Below are 27103 nucleotides of genomic sequence, written 5' to 3'. Positions count from 1 at the left end.
CACATCTTCTAAAGATCCATATTGTGGATGCCAGCCTTCTCCTTCTGTTGATTCATTTGCATCCTATGAGTCAACATCTTGGTGGTTACCAGAACCCTGTGCTTAGAACACTCATTGTACCCGGCACTAGGACTCTGTAATACACTGAACTCTTAATTCCTGGAATCATTACCGCGTGATCATGACATCATAGAATTCTGACCATTCGGTTTCCTGATGTTGTGACCAATGGCACAGAATGGTAATAGGGACGACCTGGGGAAAATCACCTGCACAGCTGAGGTCCAAGCTGCGTTTATTCTTTCCTCCTTCATGACCTTCTTCAGTGGACTCCTCATCTTGTTCATTTCCAGGCTAACGTGGAGGTCCATAAAAAAATGGCAAAACATCAAGGGAACAGGAATGCTCTTGGTCAGTTTCCTTATTTGAGATCCTACTGTATGAAGATCAGAGACAGGTTTGACATGTGTTTGTGTTTACAAAACAATGAAGGCTTAACTCAGATTTCATAGGCTGATGGAGCCAGCCACCCTGATCTGGTGCCTTAGAAAGGGGCTGATCCAGCTTGGGGGTGAACAACAGGCCCCTAGGATGCTATCCCAAGGCCTCGGGTACAGGGCCAGGCCTCCTCTGCTACCGCTTGGAGGAGAAATGTCTTGTATGGCTGATGATGAATGGAAACAGAGGTCACTTTTCAAAAAAAACCCCACAAACATATGTCTATGCCTCTATTTTGAATTTTAAATGACAATTGTTCTAGGTCCTATGAGGGAGGCAAAAAGGAACACCAAAGTCGCTTTCATAAATACATTGCACATGAATATGTGTTCACATGTGTACACTACCTTCTGTATACCATGTTAGCACAACATACTGAGGTGCACATGCCTACACATGGAAATCCATGTGTACATGCACTTGCCATCCAGCCTCAAATGCACAGACACTTTTCGTGCCGAAACAAGCTTTTCAAAAGTGGGTGCTATTGAATAGCACCTGGCAAATGATGATGACAAGAATAATGGTATATTACCCAGAAAAGATTTTGCTTTACAGCTTGAAATAAAACTCTCAAATGTTACGCGTACATAATAGCTATTCCTTTACGAGTGGTCCAAGGCAAAGAGCTTTATTATGCCCTGTGTGGTTTATTTCCCAAACTTTGTTTATTTCTCCGATAGATTATAGCTAATTTCCAGATTCTAGATTACAGTGTATTATAATATTGAAAATTTGCTTTAAAATGTCTCTTAATGCTAAACATTGACGTAAAACAACAGAATTTATAATAACTTAGTAATGTTTTAAGGTCATTGGTAATCTCATAATATATAATAGAATTCAGTTTTCTGCTTTCCAGAGGTACCCAACATTAAAGTTATAGATTTTGTTGCTAAACGAGTTCACTCTGTTACTAATTATTTCTACAAGTAGATTAAAGAGTTTAGTCAGTGACATAAAAATTGAGGAAAGAATTCTAGAAAAGAATTGACTTCTTAACAGCACTGAATACACAAATGGGTATGGTGAATCTGCCTTCTTTTTTTTCAATGCACAACTGAATCGGCAGAACTATTTAATCTTATACTTCTGCTCCAGGAAATGTATCTTCTTCCCATTATATTCATTTGTGTGTGTGGTTGCAAAAATGTAACAACCCATTTGTCCACAAATAGTTGCTGTTTTTTTCATGTTTTTCTTTGGATGTAATTCATGTCTACCCTTTAGTCCACCTTTTAATTTCAAATAGGAGGCACATGTTACAAAGTGTTAAGAAATGGGGTCCAAGCAACCATAAAGCTATACTGTTCTGCTCTGGAATCTTGAGGACTTTGATAAAAGTTGAGCGACTTCCCAACAATTTTTTGGTATTAATGTAAATTGAGAGTGCAGTATTTTTCTCTAAGCCTTTGGGAAAGTTGGCCTAATGCAAAAATGTCACAAATCTGGGTACTGTCAAAAGTTCTTTTAAAAATTATTTGGAGAGAGTCATAATTTTCTCCTTAAATGTTCATTTTTCAAAGGTTTACTACATTTGTAATATGATTTTATTATATCTTAGGGCCAATTTGTTTTTCCACAGAAGGCACTATCAATTTTATAATGAAATTCAAATGAGTGTCCTGTATTAATATCTCATTGAATATTTTAAAAAATTAATTCTCAAACAACATTCCCAGAATTCATAAGATGAGTCATAGATATTAGAGGGCAAATCATTGATCATGAAGTCATTTTGAAACCCTGGCCCTACATAAAATGAGCTTTTCTAAAACTCAGAGGGTCCAGTCAGCATGGTGTGGTAAGTTCTAACTTTCTTGTGTCTTTCTCGGTGGTAATTCAAGACCATCATCACCAGACGTGGAGGCTAGTTTAGACTTTCCTGATTGCCTGCTCATGGGCAAGGCATTTAATGTCTCTATACCTCGATTTCCTTATCAATATAAAATGGTTTCAATCATATTTTATCTACGTCATAGTATTATTATAAATTTCAAATATAATAAGTAAAGGCATTCTGTAACTATGAGGAAGGATTATAATTTCAGCAGGATATGAAACCAGATAAGGAACTAAAAAGCAACATAAAATTGCTAAATCTTTCCTTCTTCTTTTTCTCTCAAAAAAAGTAATCACCTGAAAAATCTTGAGTAATCACCTAAAAATCAATTTGTAATCTTTTTTTCTTTGTTCATGTATCTTGACAGAAAAAGCATAAGAACTTGTTCCCAGAGCAGAAAAACGCAGGCTGCTCCCAATCCTGATCATTACAATAATAATGTCAGTTTGAAGGGTCTGGGACTAAGAGTACATGAGAAAGGCGTGATGAAGACTGTGGAATTGAGTTAAAAAGCTGTGCAAAAGACCTGTAAAATGCAAACCCAGTAAAATTCACCTCATGAAATACTGAATGAGCAACTTCAGGGTTCCCTGGGTTGGACCAAGTGGAGTGATTCGGGGCTGATTTATCAACAAACGTAAAAAAAAGATTACTTTCTCTGAGATCCAGCTCACACTCAATTCCTTTCTGTTGCTTATAGAAACTCATCTTGTCAAAGATCGTCAGTAATAAACATTTTAAAAGTCTCCACCTCCATGGAGTGTTTCGTGACCGTATAGAAATGCTGCTTTCAGCACAGACGATTGTGGGGCAAGTGTTGGTAAGTACATTTTCACTGTTACCTTGCTAACAAACTTTCGCCATGATGAGCATGATTACAGTCAGTAAATATAATTGTATCACCCAGGTAAGCATCTAATGTTCCCTGGCGGACTTATCTAAAATATTACTACCTCCCAACTACTGTCACCGGGTCTACTCTTTCTATCCATTATTTTGCTTGCTTTTTCTTTGGAGTGAATATAATTACTTAGCATTATATTTTATATTTGTTGTTAGCCTATCTTCCAGAAGAAAAGCTTTATTAGGGCTAAGGTGGTATGCATTTTGTTCTCCTTGTATGGGTGTCTGGCATATAGTAAATGTTCAAGAAATGTTGTTGGTTGGCGTATTATCTGGCCTGAAATGTACAGCTATTTTCCCCTCCTTTAAATTCAATAGCCTCTTTTCTTCATTATACAAACGAATCTTTTTTGCTCTTCTATGATATTTATCATTTTACTTTCTATTTTAATCTGGGTAACTTGGACATATTAAAGCTCAATCCAGACATCACGTCCTTGGGGAAATCTTACCTTATCTCCACATTCGGCTAAAAGTCAGTCTCTAAGTTTCTGTCATGTGCATTGAACACTGTTATTAAAATTATCTGTGCATATGCCTCTCTCCCCAGCGTACTGTGAGCTCCTTGAAAGAATAGATTATGCCATGGAAAATTTTATATCCTATTGTCTGGAAATAGCAGATGCTCTACAAATGAATATTGCACTGATCATCATTTCAGTTGTATAGTTTGATTTGAAAAATTTAAAAATCAGAATCTGTAATTTGAGAGTATACTGCCATCAGATGGTGGTATGGTGGAAGTAGACGTGTGAGCTAGAGTTTATCCTCTACCTTTTTGTTTATTAGTGAAAACATTGCTCTTTTCCAATTAATGTTGTTTAATTCAGATATAATTAATTTTTAAAACTTATTTGGAAATATGTAAGTAAAATTGCTTTGATAAAGTTTGCAGGGAATGTTGACTCATCTGGAAATGTGCCTCTCCTTTCTCTTCTGTGTCAATTTTTGCTCTTCTTTTCTGAAATTCCTGTCAGTATGACCTGTTAGACAAGGATTTTGTGATTCTTTCTGATTATAGCAGAGATTTCTTGGTTATGATCTCTTCAAATGTTCAAATCATGTTTGACTGTATGACGATAATACTGGAAATAAAGTATTAAAGTCACTGAGTTGAGGCAGAAGAGAACTTATACCATCTATCAAATTTCCTCTTTTTATAAGGACACCAGTCATATTGGATCAGAGTCCATCCTCATTACCTTTTCTTAACCTGACTACATCTGCAAAGGCCCTATTTCCAAACAAGATCACTTTCTGAGGTACTGAAGTTTGGGACTTCAACTTATGTTTTGGGGGACACAATTCAACACATAACCATTGTAATGATCAATATAACCAACCTCAACCAAGATATGACGTAATGAACATCATTATATCAAATATGTAACTTCAAGATAATTAATAAATGAAAAATGTAAGACATTAAAATGTACTAAAAACACATAGGTAGTAGGAACTTTTAGTTCACTTATCTCATATCAGGACATACGAAATAGAAAAATAATCATAATCATGATCATAAATAAGACCGCAGTAGCTTAATTAATGAGAAATGATTGAAATGATCAAACTCCATATGCTGTGAACAGAAATTAAACTTACAAGTGTCTATGGAATATTTGTAAAAATTTAGCATATATTGGGCCACAAAAAATATCCCAATTATAAAATATACAAAGTACAGAGAGGTGACAATAACTGAACAGAGTGCAATGAATAGGTGAAAATAATTTAAAAACTCAGGGAAAAAAGAATCAAAAACAAAGATCTTACAGCTAAGAATTTTTAAATTTCTCTTTAATGACTCAGAGAAATCAAAATAACAATTGCAGTATATTTCAAGTGTAAAGATAATGAAAACACCACATATCACCTGCACCTAAAGTATAAGTTAGGAGTGGTTCTGGGTTAAATGCATAATAATAAAAACTTATTTAGATAAAAAGTAACCAAAATCATTGAATTAAGTATCAATCTCAAAAAGTTAGAGAAAACACATTATTAAATTTAAGCAGAGTATAAAGAGTCAGAAATTAATGAATCATAAAACAGCTGATTATTTGAAACAAACTATAAAATAGAGAAAGCAATAACTAGCCTAAACAAGGATAAGAGGGAAAAAAACATAAATACATATGAAATAAGACATCGCAATGAGAAAATAAGTACAGATAAAAAGGAATTTGAAAGATAAATTTGCAATTAAATTTGAAAAATGGATGTTTCGTTAGGACAATATAAATTACTAAAACTGACCATAAAAGAAAGAAACTTAAACAGACCAAATATCTGGAAGAAGTAAAGATGTTGTCAAAGACCTATATTATCGTCACTAAAACCACCCCTTCTCCTACAGCAAGGCCTAGTGAACCAAATCTTCAATGAGTGAATTTCTCTAATGCTAATTAAACAGTCCCAGGACATAGAAAATAAAATAAAGAAAACACTCACTTTTCATTTTCAATGAGGGCACACACAGTATCTATTATCAAAACTTCCAAATATAGCAAATCAAAAATATCTACAGACTAATGTCCTTAATACTTTGGGGGAGGATTCATGGCCAACCACCCAATGCAAGAAGAAGAAAAGTAAGGGGGAGGAACACTAGGAGAGGAAGGTGAAAAAGGCAAAAAGAAAAAGGAGGAGGAAAAAAAAAAAAGACGGAAAATGAGGAGAAGAAAAATTCCGATAATCAAAGGGGAAAAAATATTATCTTCAAAACAGGATACCTTCTAGAGATTCAAAAACATGGCAAAGTATTAATCACCTCTATGGGCTTGTTGTTTTCATTATCACAAGGCATGGTTTTACAATTATCTGTGGGAGATTTTTCTTCTTAATTTAGTTCCAAATATCGTCCTAGACCTAAACAATCTGTTCTTTGGGGGGGGAGGGGTATATGCTGTTAATTGTATAATGAGCTATGTTTCTCTGTTGCTATGATGGCTAGAACATTTAGAATCAAAATTGTGGTTCATCATTAGTAAATGTATCTATTTTTTTTTCAGGTAATATAACACTTTATGTGTCTTGATATTCTGTCTTAACTCCTTTCTGTAAATATGCAATCTTTTCTATAATTGTGTAATCCCTTCTGTAGATAAGAAAATAAACCCTTAGCTAGAGCAATAGTTGCCAATCTTAGTATGCAGAACAACTAAATGAACAAGGAAGCATCACAATTCATTTGGAAATGAGAAAGAATATTTCAAAAATGATACTGGGAAAATTGACTAAATAAAAATTTGTTTTACTAGGTTTTGTTAATTTTTGTGATGTAATGCTGTTTCTAGGGAAAGAAAAGAAAAACATAAAACATACTAGAAATCATCAGTCTCTTACATCATGCTTTATGTTAATATTAAAATTAAAATTGTCTATGTTAAAAATGAGATTATATTAAAAAACCTTTTGTACCACCTTGAGATGTATCTTCATCTATTTTTTCCATTTCATTATTTCATATTTTATATTTAATATACCATCAAGTATCAGGAATTAATTTTTTATATAGTATGAGACTATGCTTTAGTTTACAGATCTTTATCATATGAATAAAGAAAAGACTGGTAGGAAATACAATATTCACAATGATTATTTCTGGATGATTACATTGTCTTTTTGTGAACAAGGTGAAATATTCAAAAAGTATTAAAGAGTATATAGGAAAAAATTAGTTTTTTCTTACCCCATCTCCATCCACTGCTACCAGTTTCTTCCTTCCAACCTGCAGATTCTCAACAACATTGTAGGACACATTTTCTTTAAGTGTTTAGGCAACTTAAGACAGCTCTTCTCCCCCAATTAGTTGTGTAAAATTTAAATTTTGAAATAATAAAATGCATTATTCTTTGTAGCAGTTCTTTACGTATTGTAGTAAAAGGAATGACTAATGGAGCCACTGGAGGTAATATAAGATCTGAATTCAGGTTAGTCCACTGATCTTGTGTCTTCAAATTGGAAGAAGGGGGAGGGTGTTCCAAAAGATTTCCAAAGGGACCTGGTAGAAAAGGCCACTCTTGCGGATGGGTCCCACCCAGGCTCATAGTTTTTCATGTTTAGTGGAAGGTAGTGTAGGAGTTTTGTTCCACAGTTGCCTGTTCCTCTGCAGAAGAAAAGCGGTACTTCTCAAACTACTTCCTTTTCACAGCTTCCTGACTCTTTGCCATGAGGATCCTGGCCAATAATTTTTTTCCCTCCCAGACTGGTCACTAAGTCTTCAAACAGACACTTTACGTATTTTCATCGCTGGGGTAGTGATGAGCTGAATCTTCCTGAGGTCTCGCTCATACTTCTTTCTGAGTCAGTTCTGCCATGGGCTTCAGGTTCTATTCCTCGTCTGCCTGGGGTCTCTCTGTTCAGGACCCTGGCGGCTCCACCTGGCATGGCTCAGCCTGGAAGGAGCAGGACTGCATTGCGCATGCCCAGCGACAGGTCCCACCACGCGTGCGCAGACTTCGCCTTGACCAGTCGTGTCAGCTGACCTCATCTTTCTAGCTTCTTCAGGTGATTTGATTTATAAAGATCTTCCTCCCTCAGGGTACTACTTTGGCCATATCACATAGACTTTGGCAAGTAAAGTTCTTATGTTTATTAATGCATAATTCATCTTTAGGTTGTTTTAAATTTAAATTTAAATTACTTGAGACATGATCTATTGAGAGGAATGTAGTGTGCTTTTATTTTCTTCTGGATAGAGTGGCTATCTTTTTTACTTTGGTAAAATTTATGGACCAAGAATATCACAGCCTTAATGATTTCTAGTTTATGGAATTTATGGGGAAATTCTTTGTTGCCTAGTACATGATCAATTTTTATTACTACTTAATGGACTTATTGAAGAATATGTGCAGTATTATCTATTTGATATCTAAGCACTATTAATTATATTATACGTATTTTCCATGTTTTTAATTATTTGCTGAGTGATTGAAAGGCTCATGTCAAAAATTTTTCATTTATGATTTTATAGTTTTATCAAATGTCTTGCATTTCCAACAGATTTGGAATAATGTATTTTATATAACATCAATTAGTTACCTATAACGACCTCTTGGCTGATTGTGCCTTTAATCAATATGAAATATCCATTTTTGTCACATTTAGTGGTTCCTCTTTTTTTTATTTTGGCTGGAATATTTTAGAATACAATGTTAGTATGTAACATTGTTTTTATTTTACTCATACTTCATTGGGATGTCTTTGCCCAGTTCTCTTTCAATCTTTCTGTCAAACATGTCTCTTATAAACTTATGTAGTTGGATTTTGTCCTTTTATCAACTTAAAAATATATGTATTTGTTAATTTACTGGGGAATTTAATTAGTCTCCTTATGGTGATCTATTTTATTGGTCCTTATAATATTTAGAGATTGAATTTGCTGCATAATAGAATGTCTAATGTCAGTCGCCTAAAAAAAAACAAATGCGATATCTATTAGTTAAAAAGGAGAGAATGGGTATTCAGTTGACAACTAAAAGCTGTCACAGTCTTAGTTTCTTATTTTACTGGAGAGGAAACATTACATGATAAATGTAAATTTTGAGAGACATGGACTCAAACATTGGCTCCTCCATTTCCTACTGTTAATCTTGGAGAAGTTAATTTTTCTAAATTGGATTTCATTCATATAATGTGAGTAACACCCTATAAAGTATTATAAGAAGAATGATATATTATATGATGATACATGTAAACCAATCAGAGTACATTAAGCACTGATCTTTGGCTGACATTTCCATTTGTGATTTGTTACTCGTTATTAGTTTCATTTATTTTCTTGCATCTTTGACTTGAATAATTCCATTTTTAATAGCATATCATAGTTATCTTAGGTAAGTCTAAGTCAAAACAAACTTTCCATTATATATTTCTCCATGTATCTCTGTATGTTTTATATCTATATTCTGGTCTTGCATGGGATCTTTGATCTTTGGTATGTCTTTCCTCCACACCACCCCTCCTTCCTTCCAGAAATTGTTGGACTAATCTGAACACTCAGTTCTAGGTTATAATTGTGGTTTACTTGTATGCATATATATATATTTTTTTTTTTCTTATATTTGCTTTAGGGTTAAAAATTACACTAGTTTTGCCTTTCCTTAGGTACCACTTTTTCTTACATAACATATTTTATATTTCTGAATTTTTTTGTTGTTGTTGTTGAGTATTTTCCCTATTCATTTGCAAGGGAAAGTGTGGGTAGTATACATTTTGAATGCTTGAACATCCCAAAGTGATTCTTATCTTGCTCTCAGAAATGAAGAACAAACAACCCAATTGAAAAATGGGCAGAGGACCTGAAGAGACATTTCTCCAAAGAGGATATACAAATGGCAAATAGACATATGAAAAAATGCTCAACATCACTAATCATCAGAGAAATGCAAATCAAAACCAAAATGAGATATCACCTCACCCAGTTAGAATGGCTATCATCAACAAGACAAATAGTAACAACTGTTGGAGAAGCTGTGGAGAGAAATGAACTCTCATACACTGTTGGTGGGAATGCAGACTCGTGCAGCCGCTATGGAAAGCAGTGTGGAGGTTCCTCAAAAAATTAAAAATAGAATTACCATATGATCCATCAATCCCTTTCCTGGGTATCTACCCAAAAAATCTGAAAACAGTTATCCATAAAGACACGTGTGCTCCAATGTTCATTGCAGCTTTATTTACAGTGGCCAAGACATGGAAACAACCAAAATGTCCTTCTAGATGAATAGATAAAGAAGTTGTGGTATATATACACAATGGAATACTATTCAGCAGTAAGAAAAGATGAAATAGGACCATTTGTGACAACATGGATGGATCTTGAGATTATAATGCTAAGCAAAATAAGTCAGACAGAAAAAGCAGAGAACCATATGATTTCACTGATATGTATGTAAACCAAAAACAACAAAAGAACAAGACAAACAAGAAGCAAAAACTCATAGACACAGACAATAGTTTAGTGGTTATCAGAGGGTAAGGGGGGAGGGGGATGGTAGATGAGGGTAAAGGGGCTCAAATATGCGGTGATGGAAGGAGAACTGACTCTGGGTGGTGAACACACAATGGGATTTATAGATGATTTAATACAGAATTGTACACCTGAAATCTATGTAACTTTACTAACAATTGTCACCCCAATAAACTTTAATTAAAAAAAAAGAAAGAAAGAAATGAATAACAGTTTAGCTGGGTATAGAGTTCTTGGCTTGTAATCCTTTTTTCTCTAAAATCTCTATAAATGCTGTTTCTTTTTCTTCTCCTTTCTTTTGACATTCCATATTAATTTCAAGTGTACAGCATAGTGGTGGGGCATTTATATACTTTAAGAATTGATCCCTCTGACTAGTCTAGTACCCACCTGGCAGTATACATAGTTATTATCATATTATTGACTATATCCCTTGTGCTTTTACTTTACTTCCCTATGACTACATAGTAACAACCAATTTGTATTTTTTAATCCCTTCTCCCTTTTCACCCACCACTCCAACCCCCGCATGAGGTAACCGTCAAAATATTCTCAATATCTATGATTTTTTCCCCCTATTTTGTTTGTTTGTTTATTCTGTTCTTTAGATTCCACTTATAAGTGAAATTGCTTTACATCTGTCTTTCTCTGTCTGACATACTCCTCTCAGTGCAATACCCTCCAGGTCCATACATACCACACAGATGGCAAGAAGCCATTCCCTTCCATGGCTTAGCAATATTCCATTGTATATGTACTACCTCCTCTTTATCCGTTCAAACAAAAATCTGAAAAATCAACAGACACCCAGCCTGCTTCTACGTGTTGGCCATTGTAAACAATGAAGCAATGAACATATGGATGCACATGTCCCCTTGAAGTAGCGTTTTGGGTGTCTTTGAATAAATACCCAGAAGTGGAATTACTGGGTCCTTTGTTGTCTCTTGATACAGCCTTTGTTTTAAAGTCTATTTTGTCTGGTATAAGTATTGCTACTCCTGATTTTTGTTTGTTTCCATTTTCATGAAATATCCTTTTCTATATATAACTTTACTTTCAGTCTGTGTGTTTCTTTCGTTCAGAAGTGAGTCTCTTGTAGACAGCATATGTAAGGGTCTTCTTTTCTAATCCGTTCAGCCATTCTATCTTTTGATTGGATAATTTAATCCATTTATATTTAAAGCAATTGTTGATAGATATGTAGTTACTGCCACTTTATTATTCATATCTTTTTTTTTTTTTTTCATCTTAAAGAATTCCCTCTAACATTCCTTGCAATACTGGTTTGGTGGTGATGAACTCCTTGAGCTTTTTCTTGTCTGGGAAGTTCTTTATCTGTCCTTTGATGCTAAATGATAGGTTGCTGGATAGAGTAATCTTGATTGTAGGTCCTTACTTTTCTTCACTTTGAATATTTCATGCCAATCCCTTCTGGTCTGCAAAGTTTCTTGAGAAACCAGCTGACAGTCTCATGGGAGCTCCCTTGTAGGTAACTAACTGCTTTTCTCTTGGTGCTTTTAAGATTCTCTCTTTGTCTTTAACCTTTGGCATTTAATTATGATGTATCTTGGTGTGGGTGTTTTTGGGTTTATCTTGTTTTGGACTCTGCACTTCCTGGGCTTGTATGTCAGAGTACTTCACCAGGTTAGGGAAGTTTTCCATCATTATTTCTTCAAATAGGTTTTTAGTTATTTGCTATCTCTCTTCCTCTTCTGGTACCCCTATGATGCAAATGTTGGTATGCTTGATGTTGTCCCAGAGGTACCTTAAACTATGCTCATTTTTGTGGCTACTTTGTTATTTTCCATTTTGCTGTGCTTTTTGGATGTTTTCTGCTACCTTATCTTCTAAATCACTGATTTGATCCTCTGCTTCATCTAACCTACTTGATTCCCTCTAATATAATCTTCATTTCAGTTATTATATTCCTTATTTCTGACTGGATTTTTTTATGGTTTCTATCTCCATTTGTATGTTTCTTATCTCTTTGTTAAAGCTATCTCTGAGATCACTGAGCATCCTATTACCAGTGTTAAGAACTTTGTGTCTGGTATATTGCTTATCTCCATTTCGTTTAGTTCTTTTTCTGGAGCTTTGTTCTATTATTTTATTGGGGATATGTTTCCTTGTTTCCCCACTTTGGCTGCCTCCCTATGTTTGTTTCTATGTATTAGTTTGGGGGGTTCTTACGTCTCCCAGTCTTAGTAGAGTGGCCTTATGTAGTAGGTGTGCTGTGGGGCCCAGTGGTGTAATCTCCCTAGTCATCTTAGCTGGGTGTTCCAGGTGGGCTGTGTGTACCATCCTGTTGCAGTTGTGCCCTGGTTGTTGATTGTACTTCTATGGGAGGGATTGACCCTCAGGCTGATTGGTTGTGTGGACTGGCCATGATTACAGTGAAGGAGCTATGGTGCAGGGGGCTGACCCAATGGAGCAGGATTCACTTTAGCAGAGCTCTGGTGCCTGTCCAGCATGGTTTTTGAGTGTGTCATCCTTGCAGGCAGCCTGGTGATGATCCGGCTTGGTCAGAAGCTGGCTACCAGGTGTGCCAGCCACAGAGACTCCTGAGAGTGGCCCCCCTACAGGCCAAATTTGGCTGCAGCCTATGCCCTGCCTGGGACCACTTGTTATGAACCACAAAGTAATCTTCAGATGGCCACCACCTGTGCTGGGCTTGTGCCTCAAGAAGACAAGCCGTGACCCAAAAGCCAGCTGCCACTAGTACTGGGTTTAGGGCTGCTCAGCAATAGGTATGGGACACACCAAAGCCAGATCAGATGTTGCTTGTTTGGGGTTTGTGAATCTTTATGAAATTTTAGGAGAGTCCTCAGTATGCACTAAGATAGGCTGTTTGTATGGAAAAGCCACTGGAAGTGGCTTGGGTGTGCCAGAAAGTTGGGTGGGGTGGGGTCTCAGTGAATCACCATGGCAGGGCTATCAAATAGTGTTAGCCATGTTAATGGAGACTCAGATATAACCACTCCTATGTCTGCACACTGGCACAGAGGAGGCCTCAACAAAGGTACAATGGATTCAGCCAGCATTTCTGTATGGGAGAACGCTGCCCCTCCAGCCCTTGTCCAAAGCCAGACATCTCAGTTTGTTCCCATATGTCTCTGGCACCTTTTGAGTTGTTGCTGCAGTGCTGGAGCTCAGAGTGAGTGAGTCCATCAGCAAGTAAGTCTATATGTGGGCCCTTTAAGGGGAGCACCTAGGACTCTAGCCACTCCCTGTCTCACTCAGACACAATCTTTGCTGGTTTTTATAGCCAGAAGTTATGGGGACTTCTCTCTCTTTTACTTGAACCCTTGGCTGGGAAGCTCAGTGTGGGATTAGGACCCCTTGCTGCTCCCAGGGGGACTATTGCAGCCAAGATATGCCTTCCAATTTATAATGGCCACACCTTTCAACATCTCTGCTCCTCCTATCAGTCTCGAGGTGACTTCTTATGTATGTCCTTAGAAGTAGGACTTCAGTTCAGCTAAACTTTAGGCAATTCTCAATGATGGCTGTTCTGTAGCTTAGTTGTAATTTTAATGTGGTTGTGAGAGGAGGAAAACCCAGTTTTTACCTATTCTACCATCTTGACAAGAAATCCCTGTAAGCGCTCTTTCAATGTCTTCTAGCACTTACGGCCACGTGCTAGATACTAAGGTGTCTTAGCTCCAAATTCAAGCTGTCTTCTGCCTTGTGATGTGAGGCCAGGACTCAGCAATTACATGTCTCTTGCCAGCTCTCTTATGCTCATAGTTAGGCTCTGCTAACAGTGGGTACAAGAGGAGAAAGGAAGCCTATAGGACAAGAAGTGAACAGCCCATTCTGTGTTTTGCATCTGTATTTTCAACCTCACCTAGTCAATAGCTGTTTGCTCCTGTAAACGTACTTAGATCCTGTTTCTAGTTTCTTCCCCACACTGCCAGGACCAGGCTCACAGCATCTCCTCAGAAGTACCATTACCAGCCAAGCCAGGGTCCCTCCTCCCAGGTCTGAATCGCAACTCCAAATGACGCCTCTTGTAAGGTGTGAAATGTTGATAATCCTGACCTCTTTTTGTTGATCGCCCAGCCAGTGTTGGGGTGCAGCTTCTTGTAGTGACAACCTCTGTGCTACCCCCATATTCCCTTTATGCCTTTTTAATCCTCCAATACTATTTAACAGACTTTTAGAATCTCACTAGCTACACTGCTTACAATTTTTAAAAGTTTACTTACATAGTCTATGTTAATTCTTTCATCGGAGGTTATTTCATCTATTTTGCCTAACCAATGCTCCTGTTTTCTTACACTTCCCGTATAACTGTCTTCCCATATAACTTTCTTACACTTCCCATGTAACAGATAATTTTCCATTATCTGCTAATATTCATAAATGAAGATTTGGAGTATTCATAATGTCCCTTGTTAACTGTGTTAGCCTCTGTTTGTATTTTGAAAACACCCATAGCTATCTACTAACTATACAGGGGGTTTGAAGCCCCACTGCGAAATTCAACGTCTCAATTTACTGGTGTGTTTTTCCACAAAGACAAACCTGGAGTATAGCCAACAACTCTGCAGACAAGGCTTTCTCTGGATGAGTTCTCAGGTTTTTCAGTTTGTTTTTCTCTGGACCACTTTCCAAGGTGCTTCTGAGAAAAGAAATGTTGCTGCTAGCTAAGAGGTTCCTCCTTAGCAAGTGCTTGGCTTCCGTGTCTCCTTTAGGGCCCTCTGGCTTTGTGGCTCCATTTTCAATCTATACCTCAGGTGGAGAGCTTTCTACACCTGCCAAACAGCCAGCACTTCTAGATTTTGTGCCACCAATGCAAGAGAAATGTACAGGTCCTTTCAGACTTACATGTATCTCCTATTTCTGCTTGACTTACTGAATAGTGGAAGCTTTGAGCTCCCACTGCCTTCTTTTGGTTTGGTATATATTTTGCTGTTTTTTATATATTATTTCTGGACAATGTTCCTTAGGTTTGTGGCATGAGATTGGTATTATTCTTAGTTTTAATAAAACTATTTCTTTCTTTCTTTCTTTCTTTTGTTAATTTCTGTGGTTTGGAGAGTGTAAATATATGGCCTGTCACCATCTTTCTGAAAGCCTGTCAATATGTGATTTATATTTGAAGAATCACATATGAGATTTAGTAAGAGAGAAAAAATAGTCATATGTAAAAAGAAGAAAAAAGATTTCATGAAAACTATTTATTAATAATTATCAGTATGCTGATATCTACTCCCAACATTTTCTCTGAACTTTGGATTACATTTCTAACTGAATATCTCCATGAGACCCACAAACTTAGTAATATCTCATTGGCACTTATTTTAGATGTTAAAATGGAACACATAGTAAGAGCTGAAACCCCAAGGAAATAGATGCCAGTAACAACTCCCACATTTTAAGTAAACTACAACACTGCCACTTACAAAGCAGTTGGAAGAAAATCAGTTGAAGCTCTTAGTATCTTACCCCATCAAATGTTAAGTTAGGGTAAGTTGGGAACAGAAGAGGTTTTTGGAACAAGCTCTGTTGTGGCAGAGGTGTGGGAGTGCTTTCCTCTTGTGTCAAGCCTAAGAAAAGTGGCTTAAGAGAGACCACTCAGAAATTTCAGTTTGCATCCCTTGGAACTTTGGGATCACAGAGGTCTGACATCTGGCTCATTTGTAATGAAGGACCATCCCGCTAGCTGCTCCATGCCAGAGAAGTTGCCACAATGGAGATAGTCTATCCTTCCAGTTCTGTAATGGCAAAGAATACTTGAGCTGGCCCATAGTCCGGATGTGGATGCCATGAGAGAATCTTCTCTTAATTGCTCAAGATGGCATCTGGAGGGTAAGGATTCCAACAGAGTATAGGAGTGTACTTAGAAGGTGTACCTAGAAAAGATTTGTGAGCAACCAATGAGAGAACATGCTTTCACCCAATTCAAGGGAACCACAAATGGGACACTTAACAATTAAATATTAATGAGACTGCAATGCTTCTGCCCTTCCATTTGAGTTTCTGATCCCCTTAACTTCCCTCTATTTTCCTAGTATATATCTTAGAAGATACCATAACATCTTCTAACATACTGTATAGGTTACTTATTAATTACCTATCTATTATCTAGACTGTAAGTTCCATAAAGGCAGGGACCTTTGTATACTCGTATGTGATTCACTGATGTATCCTAATCACTGAAATAATTATTGGGTCATGATACTTGTTGAATTTGAATATGAATTGAACTGGGATCTCCAAAGAGTAATGAAACACTTCTCCCCAAGAAGCACTCACCTACCTTTCTGGAGAGGCCAGAGGTAGCCTAGTCAGTGGGAAACTAGGGGAAAAAAAACCTTAAAGGGGATTACTAGATAAGAAACTGACCCCCTTTCCAATACAGGTAATCTGCCCAAGGAACACCTGAGCTGGAAGGGAGTAAAGCTTTAATTATAAATAAAATTCCACTTTATCATTAGTATTATTAGTACTACTCTGGACTGAACATATTAAAGAAACAAATGGTTTGGAAATGAGTAATAGCTGGAGAAATATTCAGTTTCTTAAGGTGACCTGAAAATCATGGGGGCTGTAAAAGATTTCATCCAAATGCACTGAGTGTTTTGAATGGATAAATTTCTAATTATATTCTCCAAGATCTGCTCATTTTATAGATCAGATACATTGGCAGGTTAAAAGCACTCATTTTCTTTTTCTTACTTGTGGCACTTTCCCTCCTGTCAAAATTCTGACCATCTTTTAGATGGACACGTTTGGTTCTCTTTCTTCTACACTATCATGGGCAAGTCAACTCCAGAGTCTATATGCAGTAGCCCTCATTTTCTAGCGTGGAATAAAGTGCATAACAAATATTAAACTCTTCATAAATGTTTGATGAGTGAATGAATAAATAAATGATAGGACTTCTTGAGATCAGAAAGCTTTAGGAGCATCAGGAAGGACAAACTCTTTGTTATGAAGTGCAGGAGAGTTAAAATTAGGTAAGTAAAATGGGTGGGCACATGTTCATTTATTGAATATACCCAGTAAAAGTCCAAGAATGAATGAATGAATGTTTACAAATGAATGTTTGAAAAAATGGCTACACATACATAGACAAGGTAAAAACAGAAAACACTATTTTATTGGTTTGTTTATTCAAGTATATTTGTGTCAATAAAATGGATTTGTACATTTGTCTCTTTTTTTTTTTCCAGGTGATCCTTGTCTTTGTACTAAGCATCGGGTCTCTTATAATCTATTTTATCAACTCTACTGAGTGAGTACAATCCCTAGTCACCTTTGTTTGTTGTATCATTAGGTTGCCAGCTAATTTGGAATTTTCTGTCAGGAAAAATTGTTAGTATACTTTCAAACACATTCAAAGACACAAGCTCATTAAAAAAAGGATAAGTGTTTAGTTCCCTACAGGAAGCACTAAAAGCAACTCCCAAAAACAACCTAAACAAGCAAAAAAGCATGAATTGCCTCTGCATCCTGCTATGCTTCCTTGCTATGGGCTGGGTGCCATGCACAGATCTACTCTCAAATCTCTGGGACTTCAAGCTTCCAGCTGCCATCTCCTCCCTTGGACCACTTGTGAGGGCTTTATATGCTTTGGTTTCTTTACATGTTGAAGCAGAAGTTGTGTAGTCATTTCAGGTTTTCTCATGGGTTTCAAACAACTTTGGGTGGTTTGGGGAAAGGAAAATGATAGACCTCATCTGGGATAAAGGAGCAAATTATTATGTGCTCATCTCTGAAGGTATTCCTCTCTTCTTTGCCAAAGTGAGGACAGTTTCTTGGACACAATCCAACTTAATCTGAATTTTATGCTGACCCTCTGGGAATTACCTTGGATTTCCAGCTAAGGTAAACTTGAGATTGCAAGGCCACAAAAGTCACGCAGCTTTAGAGATTCTAGTGGAACTAGTAGTCTTTGCTTTGTGAATTCCTTACTGATCTTTCAGAAAAATTTCTTTGAATTTGGCTTAGATCAGTCTGCTTGATCTGGAGTAACTCTATATCAGAAAGGTACAGGAGTTGAAATGTCCTAGCTGGGTAGGTGGTTGTGCAAACCGAAGAAGAGCCACATAACCTCTAGGCCTCTGAATCCACATTGATAAAACAGAAACAGAAGCAATAAATTCTATGGAAGGAAAAACAAGTATTTTCCTGTTATTTTCAACTCCATGCACAGTCTAGTGGTTTTATTCACGCTTCCAAGGGAAAAGAAATTTCCTTGAGATGGGAACTTAGTGTCTGGATTGACCATTCATGGTGAATAAGTAAAAAAAAAAAAAAAGAATGCTTACCATTTCTCTTTATTTGGTCCTCTATAGGCATAGCTTTTAAAAATGTACCTCTTTATAAACTGCCTTTGTTTCTTTTCCAGCCCAGTTGGAAGCTGTTCTTCATACCAAGACAAAACCATCCCTGTTGATTTGACTTTCAATGCTTTCTTTAGTTTCTATTTTGGATTGAGAGTAAGTACCTATTAAAAGTGGGAATAAACAGACAAACACAACAAGAGCAACATAAAGAGATCTGTGTGTACCTTGGTTATGCAATTAGCCTATATTTTCAGGCTTTAAAGGTAGAGGGTCTGTGCCATAAATCGTTTAATGTGTATTAAGACATAATAACTCTCTCTCCTGTGCTTGAAACTGTAAGCCAGACCAAAAATTTCAACACAAATGAAAATGGTTCCTTTTTAAAATATCATCACCCTGTCACACTGTCTTCCTTATTGGCTTCTGACCTACCACTGAGAAAGCTTTATTAATAATCACAAGTTAGCAGAACCTGAATAACAAGCCTCTGAAAATGTCATTGGCTCCACTGATGGCACATGTGCTGTACAACTATGTAAAATATTTTTATATCTTTGTTTTATTTTTGTTACACCCATAATTTTAAATAGTTCTCTCATTCTACAGACATTTATTGAGGATCCCTCCTAGATCTAGATGTAGATGTATTTATCCCATGTTTGTATGAGACATATATATATATATATATATATATATATATATATATATATATATATATGATACACACACACACACACACACAGGGTGCCAAAAAAATCTATACAAGTGAACACTTTGGTCAACGTTATTCAAGCAGTAGTTCACCATAATCAGAAGTGTCTGGACGCTGAAGGTAACCACTTTGAGCACCTCTTGTGATTGCAGAAGTCAAACTTGACTTGTATTCATCTTTTGTTATCAGTATATATTGAGTATTACAATTTTAATACAGTTTTCCTTTCTTTAAATGTGTATACATTTTTGGGGGACCCTCTGTATATATAATGTATTTTTATGACCATCCTTCAGAACTTACTCTGACCACACTGACCCTCAAAACCTTTTAACAGCAGATTCTCACTTCTGGAAATGCCTGCTTTCTGTATCTTAATAGGAAAGTTCATAAACACAAGCCTTGACCAGCCAAACTTCTAGACAGCTGTACTTTTCCACTGAAGACCATCCTAAATTATGTGTCCTCATTGCTCACAAATAGGCTCTTTTACCTATGTAATTATATATAATTTTAATACAGTTTTCTTCTTTTCTTAAAATATGTATACATTTTTTGGCACCCCTAGTATATGTCAGAAAGTTCTAGGAATAGCAGGAAGGTCAAAGTGTTTATTCTGAAGTGTGAGAGTTAAAATCGAGTAAGTAAAATGGGTTAGTGTTCATTTACTGAACACCTACTAAAGGTACGATCTTTATATCTACATATATATATATATATATATATATATGTATATGTATATATATATATATACATATATATATATGTATATATATATATATATATATATATATATATATATATATATATATTCACCTGTGTGGTCATATAAATATATGTGTGTGTATGTATATAATAGAATGAGATCAAATCTTCAGTTGATAAATGAAGTGTAGATGAATAAAGCCACTCTCGTGTTCACTTTAAAATTCTTGAGGGTAACAGAATTTGGGCTCTTTTGTTTCCATTTCATAGTTTTTGGCTGCTAGTGACAAGATCAAGTTCTGGTTGGAAATGAATTCAATTGTAGACATCTTTACCATCCCACCGACCTTTATTTCTTATTATTTGAAGAGTAATTGGCTAGGTGAGTATATTCTCTAAGAAAAGCCTCCACATTCATTCATAAGTATCCTTCATTTTCCTTTAATGCCTAAATGCCATTTTTAAAAAACTTCCTCACTGTAATTGTAAGGTTTTGTAATGTAGTTTCAGAACCCGTTTTTTCCCCCTCAGTACCTGGTAGCAATGCGATGTGCCTGATGCACAGTAGGTGTCAGTGTTTGTTTATTGTTACTGGACTGGCTCATTCACAACTTGAGAGGCAAGGCCCTGCATCCTACTCCCCTGTGGTATCTTTATACTGCTAACCCACACGGGCTGGGAGAGATGAAAAGCCTCCCTTGGGCTTTAAAAGATATCAATCATCATATCCAGACATGCCGTGACATGCTAGAGATTTATTTAATTAGTACTTAGTCTTTAAAAAGGATGGATTGACATTGCATGGGTGTTATGTGGCTGTTACCAGTTTTTACATATTTTTATATTGTTATTTATAATCTACAAAATATTCCTTGCCATCATTATTATCTAACTGCATAATATAAAGCATTATACAACCACTGAGGAGTACATCATAGAAATTCTATAGTCAGGCGTTTAAGTGGTTTATGGATAATTTGCTCTCCAGTCTAAAGTAGGGGCAACCAAGTGTAAAATGTGAGTAGTGCTTATGATATGCTATATATTATCTCAACATCCTTATGGGATAGGTACTATTCGAATTCCCATTTTACAGATGAGGCACTAGAGAAGTTGAAGGGATTGCTGTAGATTATAACTGCTATTAAGTATCAGAACCCTGATTTGAGCTAGAGCACATGCTCTTTAACCTATGATATTATAATATATTATAGTTGAGCATTTCAGGAAGAGAAAGATTATAAGCAGTCCTAAATATGTTGTAATTCAGACCAATCCCTGGAGTCACGCTCTCTTTTGGCAGCTTTCTCCTTTCAATTGCTTTGTAGGTTTGAGGTTCTTAAGAGCTTTGCGGCTGCTAGAACTCCCTCAAATCTTGCAAATTCTGAGAGCCATCAAGACCAGGTAAATGCGAGCCCTGCCTGGAGTACTACTCACTCACTGGTTTGGAGTAGGAAATGGAAATGTTAGCGGAACCTTCCATTCAACTCATTTCTCATCAGAATTTCAGTGCAAAAGTCAGGAAATCCTGCAGCTCCCCAGATATTATTCACTCACTTTTCCCCCTTGTATTAACATCACACATTGGCTGTAAAGTTTGCAATCATTTTGAAGGTTTTGTTCGTCTTTGTTTTGTAGAACTACAGTGTAAGTGCATTTAAGCTTTAATCCCTCCTCCCTCCCCCCACCCCCAACCACACCACCAGCCAAGTGGAAAATCAAAGCAAGTCAGAGGCTTTGATTCTATACATTTGCTATTATGGATCATGCGTTTCCTAGCTAGGAATGTAAGACAATTCGTCTGAGCATGAAAGGTGCCAGTGTCAGCAGTGAACTTACCGTGTTTCCCCGAAAATAGGACCGAGCCAGACAATCACCTCTAATGTGTCTTTTGAAGCAAAAATTAATATAATATATTGTAATACCTGGTCTTATATTAATTTTTGCTCCAAAAGACGCATTAGAGCTCATTGTCCAGCTCAGTCTTATTTTCGGGAAAACAGCGTATTGCTTACATAAATAGAGCCACCCAATGTCTCAAGAAAAACAAACAAACAAACAAATCCAAACTACCTTTGAGCAGGAATACTTCTAAAGTTTGAAGCAGTTTGGACTTATGTTGCCCTCTCAAAATCACTATACCTCTACGTTCTCACTAAAAGCACTAAATATTACAGACCAGGTGGATTTCCTTGTTAATGTTTATGCATGATGGAGAAGTTGAGATCGGAAAGCACTATTCTTGTGTGACAGGTGGTCCTGCCTGAAAACCACAGAGATTTCTAAACTCAATGGCTTTATTTAGTAGGCAGGAGCTTGTCAGAGATCCTCGTCTGAGGTTAGCAATATGAGACTACCTTTCTGTGATCTACTCACAATTTCATTTTGGAAGCCCATTCTGCATTCCCAAGACACTGCATTTCGTACTCTTACTTTAGTCAATATAGCAGTCTATTAAATTTATTTTATGATGACACATAATATTTTAAAAGTAATATAATATCAGGCTAGTGGATATCACAGCAAAATCTAAGCTTTTTAAAGAAGTGTGTGTTTTAGAGCTGCTCAAAGTAATATGTATACAAATCAAGCAGAGGATCTTGTAACACTGCAGATCTGTAGATCAGGGCTGGAACTTGGCATGTGCATTTCTGATACCCTGCCAAGTAAGTGTATTACTGCTTCAGGTCCGTGAACCATACTTGGAGTAGCAAGATTTTAGAGGGTGAGGTATTTGTGTTGTTCTGGAACCTGTCAGAACCTGACAGCTCTTTGTCTTTCTTCCTCTAGCAATGCAGTGAAGTTTTCCAAACTGTTATCAATAGTGCTCAGTACTTGGTTCACGGCTGCAGGATTCATTCACCTGGTAAGTATCTCACCAAAATCGCTGATGTCGCCTGTCAGCATAAAGGTCTTTACCAAATGGAGGTAATCCTTCGGAACTCCTGTCTCCATCATTTTAACTAATGTGAAGTTTATCTTTTTGCTTCCCTTTTCTGGGTATTTTGCACCCTCATATTACTGACAAATATGAATATGTATCTCCTACACTCAAAGTATCTCTGTTCCTTCTTCCAGCTTTCAAATTCTGCTCTTAGAGAAGGATCTAATAAGCTGTCCCTTCAAAGGTATAAGCAATAGGTAAAATTTATCACTATATCATCACAAGGGTTTCAGCATTTAAAGAAATAATGTAGAGTCCAATGTATGAAGCCAAGGAGAGAATTTCACACTTACAAAAGCTGGAGAATTGTTGGAGAAGTGTTCCTGAGTTGCAAAGGGGAGCTGTGGGGGCTTTCTTGGTTCTCCTAAAATTGATCTGTATGCATAGCTGCCCCTATTGCCTAGAGGAAAGGCTAGTTTTTAGCCCATATGAATCAGCAATACAATAAGAAAGAAAATCCTAGACTTAATTGAGTGAGGACAGGTGAGGAGCAGTCATTAGAAAATGCAGAAATTGAAATGGGATGTTAAAAAGTCTGCACAGAACTATGAGAAAAGCAAAACAGAAAAAATATAGAAGTCTTTTTCACATGACTCCTCTCAAAATTAATTAAAACAATAATAAGAAAAAAGAAAAATGTCAGGCACCAAACGCAAACTTTGCCATGAACCTTCAAGACATCTGACAGTAGTCATATCCTTTCTCAGCACTCAAGCAAGAGAGATTTCCCTGAAAAAAAGTGTCACAGCAATAAAGGCAGGACCCTAGATCCAGGGGATTGGACCTAGGGGCATGGGCCTGCCTGTTGGCCATCACAGAATGGTAGGAAAGAAAACGCTAAAGGAGAAACCATACCGTGTTTCACTGAAAATAAGACCTACATGGACAATCATCTCTAATGCGTCTTTTGGAGCAAAAATTAATATAAGACCCAGTGTTATGTTATGTTATGTTATGTTATGTTATGTTATGTTATGTTGTTATGTTATACCCGGTATTTATTATATTATATTATATTATATTATATTATATTATATTATACCCAGGTTTATAGTAAAATAAGACTGGGTCTTATATTAATTTTTGCTCCAAAAGACACGTTAGAGCTGATCGTCCAGCTAGGTCTTATTTTGGGGCAAACACCATAGTAACAGGGCTTTTTTGCCTTCAATAGCCACAATGAGGGGCTCTCATGCTGAATGTGGCCTATAGGCATATTTTATTTGACATAATTATGTTTGTATTTTAATTTCTTTTTTCTTGCTTGCTAACTTTTGTGGAGAACTCACATAAAAACTCAGATTTCTGGATTCTTTGGGAAAATACAGGGTTCTGGCAACCCACTCTCCCAAGGCCACCAACAGTCCTAGTCGAAGACTAGCTGCTTCCTGTAAATAGCGTGTGGTCCTGGGTTGGACACAGTGTCTGCCAGGCTTATTTGAATCATGGAAGTCTTTTGCTTGACCCTTCTAAGCATGTGAATATGTGCCCTTGTTGGACATCTAGTCATCTAGACAAAGAGATTTGTGACTTTTAAAGAGATCCACTTTGAGTCACACCAATATCTGGAATGTTAAAAACCTAGAAGAGCTATATCCCACAGCAAAGAAAATAGCAGAGGACATTTGAAATTGCAAGCCAAAATAAAAGCTATGATTGCCCCAACCTACTATCTTCCCATACACACACTGCCCTTCAGCTAAAAGTTGATACCATTTAAAGGTCAGTATCAACAAGAAAGTAATCAATATAGTGCCTATCCTTAAATTCTGCCAGAAATAACAATAGGGCATGATGGAGAGCCAAGAGACAACAGTATTACAACAGTACCATAATACAACAGTTATAAGAACAACAATTACAAGATAATTCGCACAAAGAAACAAAGGAAAATTTAAGAAAAAGCCTTCTATATTTAAGAAGAAATACAAATGAAAAACTTTAAAAATGGAAAATGATAATTCAAACACAATATATAACATTTTACATAAAAGATTATTAAACAGTAGCAGGAGTTGAAAATGGGCTAAAAGATATCAGAGAAAAAAGAAAAAAAAGGTATTATACAGCTGAAAACCACATTAGGGGCAACCAAAATGTAATAAATGTGAAAAAAACATGTTCGGAAATATAGTGGGCATGATTGAAGCAAAAGCCCTGATGTAGAAAAGAACAAAGACAAATCGTTGTTAAGAAGAAACATGAAAGATGGGCAATATCGCTTCAGCATGCTGTAAAATTAATGTTCCTGAAGAAAAGGACACAATAAATGGCACCAGGAAAAAATGCCTAAAATAAAAGTTTGAATCTCTAGATTAAAGGATATGCCATAATTCAGGGAAAATGACCCTAAATTATTTATTCCAACCATATTTTGGAGTAGTTTACTGACTTTTGAGGATAAGGATAGAATACAATCAGAACAAAACAAAGTCTATAAAAGGGAGAAAAAATCAAACTAGCCTCAGATTTCGTGGCAACATCAATCAATGCAGGATGATGATACAGCAGTGTCTGGAAAGTTTGTATGTAACCCATCCTCTCATTTAAAGCATGCAAGAGAAACTAGCACCCATGAGCCCCTTTTAAAAATGGATCTTGATGATAAAATACAGCCATAAAGGGGATGAATCAGAACTAAGAACTCAAGAATGAGAAATCCATGATAAAAATTAGTGGCGGTGATTACTGAATGAATTTAAAATAGGACTAAGGCATAATCAAGAGAATTATGATTACAGACTGGAACATTATGTACAATGTAAAACTAATATAAAAATACAAACGATGAGGAGGTAAGAGTAGTGACCGAATGTCCTTATATCCTCCTCCTCCTAGCATATCCAATCTAAAATTGAAACATAAAGTGTAAAACCATATAAATTCAGTTTTGAAATAGGGAGTTAAGAATAGGTAAATATTCAGTATCTTAGCATTGGTCCATAATCCTTTATTTTGACTTTAATGTACTTCTCATCTGGGACTGAGTAGTTGATACTAACACGGTTAAGAGGAGAGCAGACTGGACAAGTAGAATGGCAGAAGTCTTCCATTTCTTAGAGAGGTGCTGCGGAGTGGGGAGGGATTTGAATACCCCCAAGAGAGTACATTAAACCTTAAGGAGTTATTTCAATTATTGTGAAGGAAATTTCCAGGTTGAAATAAATTTAGATTTAGTTTGTACAACATGTTGTGCAAGGATATGATTGAAACAGTGTACTAAGATGTTGTTAAAGGAAACTATAAAATTTTAACATAAATGAAACTGTCCCGAACAATTCTTGTATTCCTGGGGAAAAATATATATGTATATATAAATCATATATGTATTTATCTATATACCTGGGGTGCCAAAAAAAATGTATACACATTTTAAGAGGTGTTACCTTAAAGTGTGTATACATTTTTTGGCACCCTCTGTTATATATCTATATGTATATGTACATATATATGTATATACATATATACAAAAAATGTTTATGTATATGCATATGTATATACAAAAATGTATATGTATATATACACAAAAAATGTATATGTATATATACATACAAAAATGTATATGTGTGTGTGTGTGTGTGCATATATATATATATATATGTATATCTCCCCAGGAATATATAGGTTTAGATCTGTATGATTTAAACTTCATTTTCTTATACTACAATAGTCTCAGACAATAATGAAGACTCCAAAAGTCAGTGGAAGCAGATTGGTGTACTTTGTAATATAATTAGCTATCAGCCATGGGAGTTAAGTGTAGACATACAATCTCTTTCTTATTTTGGAGTGGGGTCCAAACTCACTTTTAAAAGTGAGTTTAAAAGGATTTATAGGAGTCCACACTCACTTTTAAAAAGTGATCACATACCTGAGCAAACTACATTGTTTCTAATTTCCATTCCAGTTCTTAACAAAACAGAAAACATACTTTCTCTCACTATCTCTAGCATTTTATCATTTTTGTGTTAAATAGAAATGGAAAATGTCTGGGAAATATGTAAGTTATCCGGAAAAAAATGGAAAAACAAAGGAAAATTGTACATATTCTATATAATTGTTATATGTTATTTATAATGATATATGGCATATACCATATGTGTGTAATAAGTTTATATATGTTATCATTGTAAAGTATAGTGCCTTTGGCTAAGTTGCTCTTTTTATTTAATAGAAAAAGATAAATTTAGTTTCCTTAAAGGATTTAGGGGGAAAATCAGAGGAA

General features: G+C 36.1%; 1 protein-coding gene across 1 annotated transcript in view; it reads left to right on the top strand.

Moving 5' to 3' along the window:
- The first annotated feature begins 228 nt into the window (after positions 1 to 228).
- The window catches only part of KCNU1 (potassium calcium-activated channel subfamily U member 1), a 119353-nt gene continuing 92478 nt past the window's right edge, over positions 229 to 27103 (top strand). The window contains exons 1-7 of the mRNA XM_074331502.1: positions 229 to 411; positions 3042 to 3161; positions 17402 to 17463; positions 18580 to 18670; positions 20205 to 20316; positions 21263 to 21338; positions 22725 to 22800. Of these exons, the coding sequence (XP_074187603.1) occupies positions 229 to 411; positions 3042 to 3161; positions 17402 to 17463; positions 18580 to 18670; positions 20205 to 20316; positions 21263 to 21338; positions 22725 to 22800 (720 nt within the window). The remainder of the gene's footprint in view (positions 412 to 3041; positions 3162 to 17401; positions 17464 to 18579; positions 18671 to 20204; positions 20317 to 21262; positions 21339 to 22724; positions 22801 to 27103) is intronic.

The sequence above is a fragment of the Rhinolophus sinicus genome, linkage group LG04 (assembly GCF_036562045.2).
Source record: "Rhinolophus sinicus isolate RSC01 linkage group LG04, ASM3656204v1, whole genome shotgun sequence".
In the NCBI taxonomy this organism is placed as follows: Eukaryota; Metazoa; Chordata; class Mammalia; order Chiroptera; family Rhinolophidae; genus Rhinolophus; species Rhinolophus sinicus.
The sequence above is the reverse complement of the archived record's forward strand: the minus strand, read 5'-3'. Positions and strand labels throughout refer to the sequence as shown.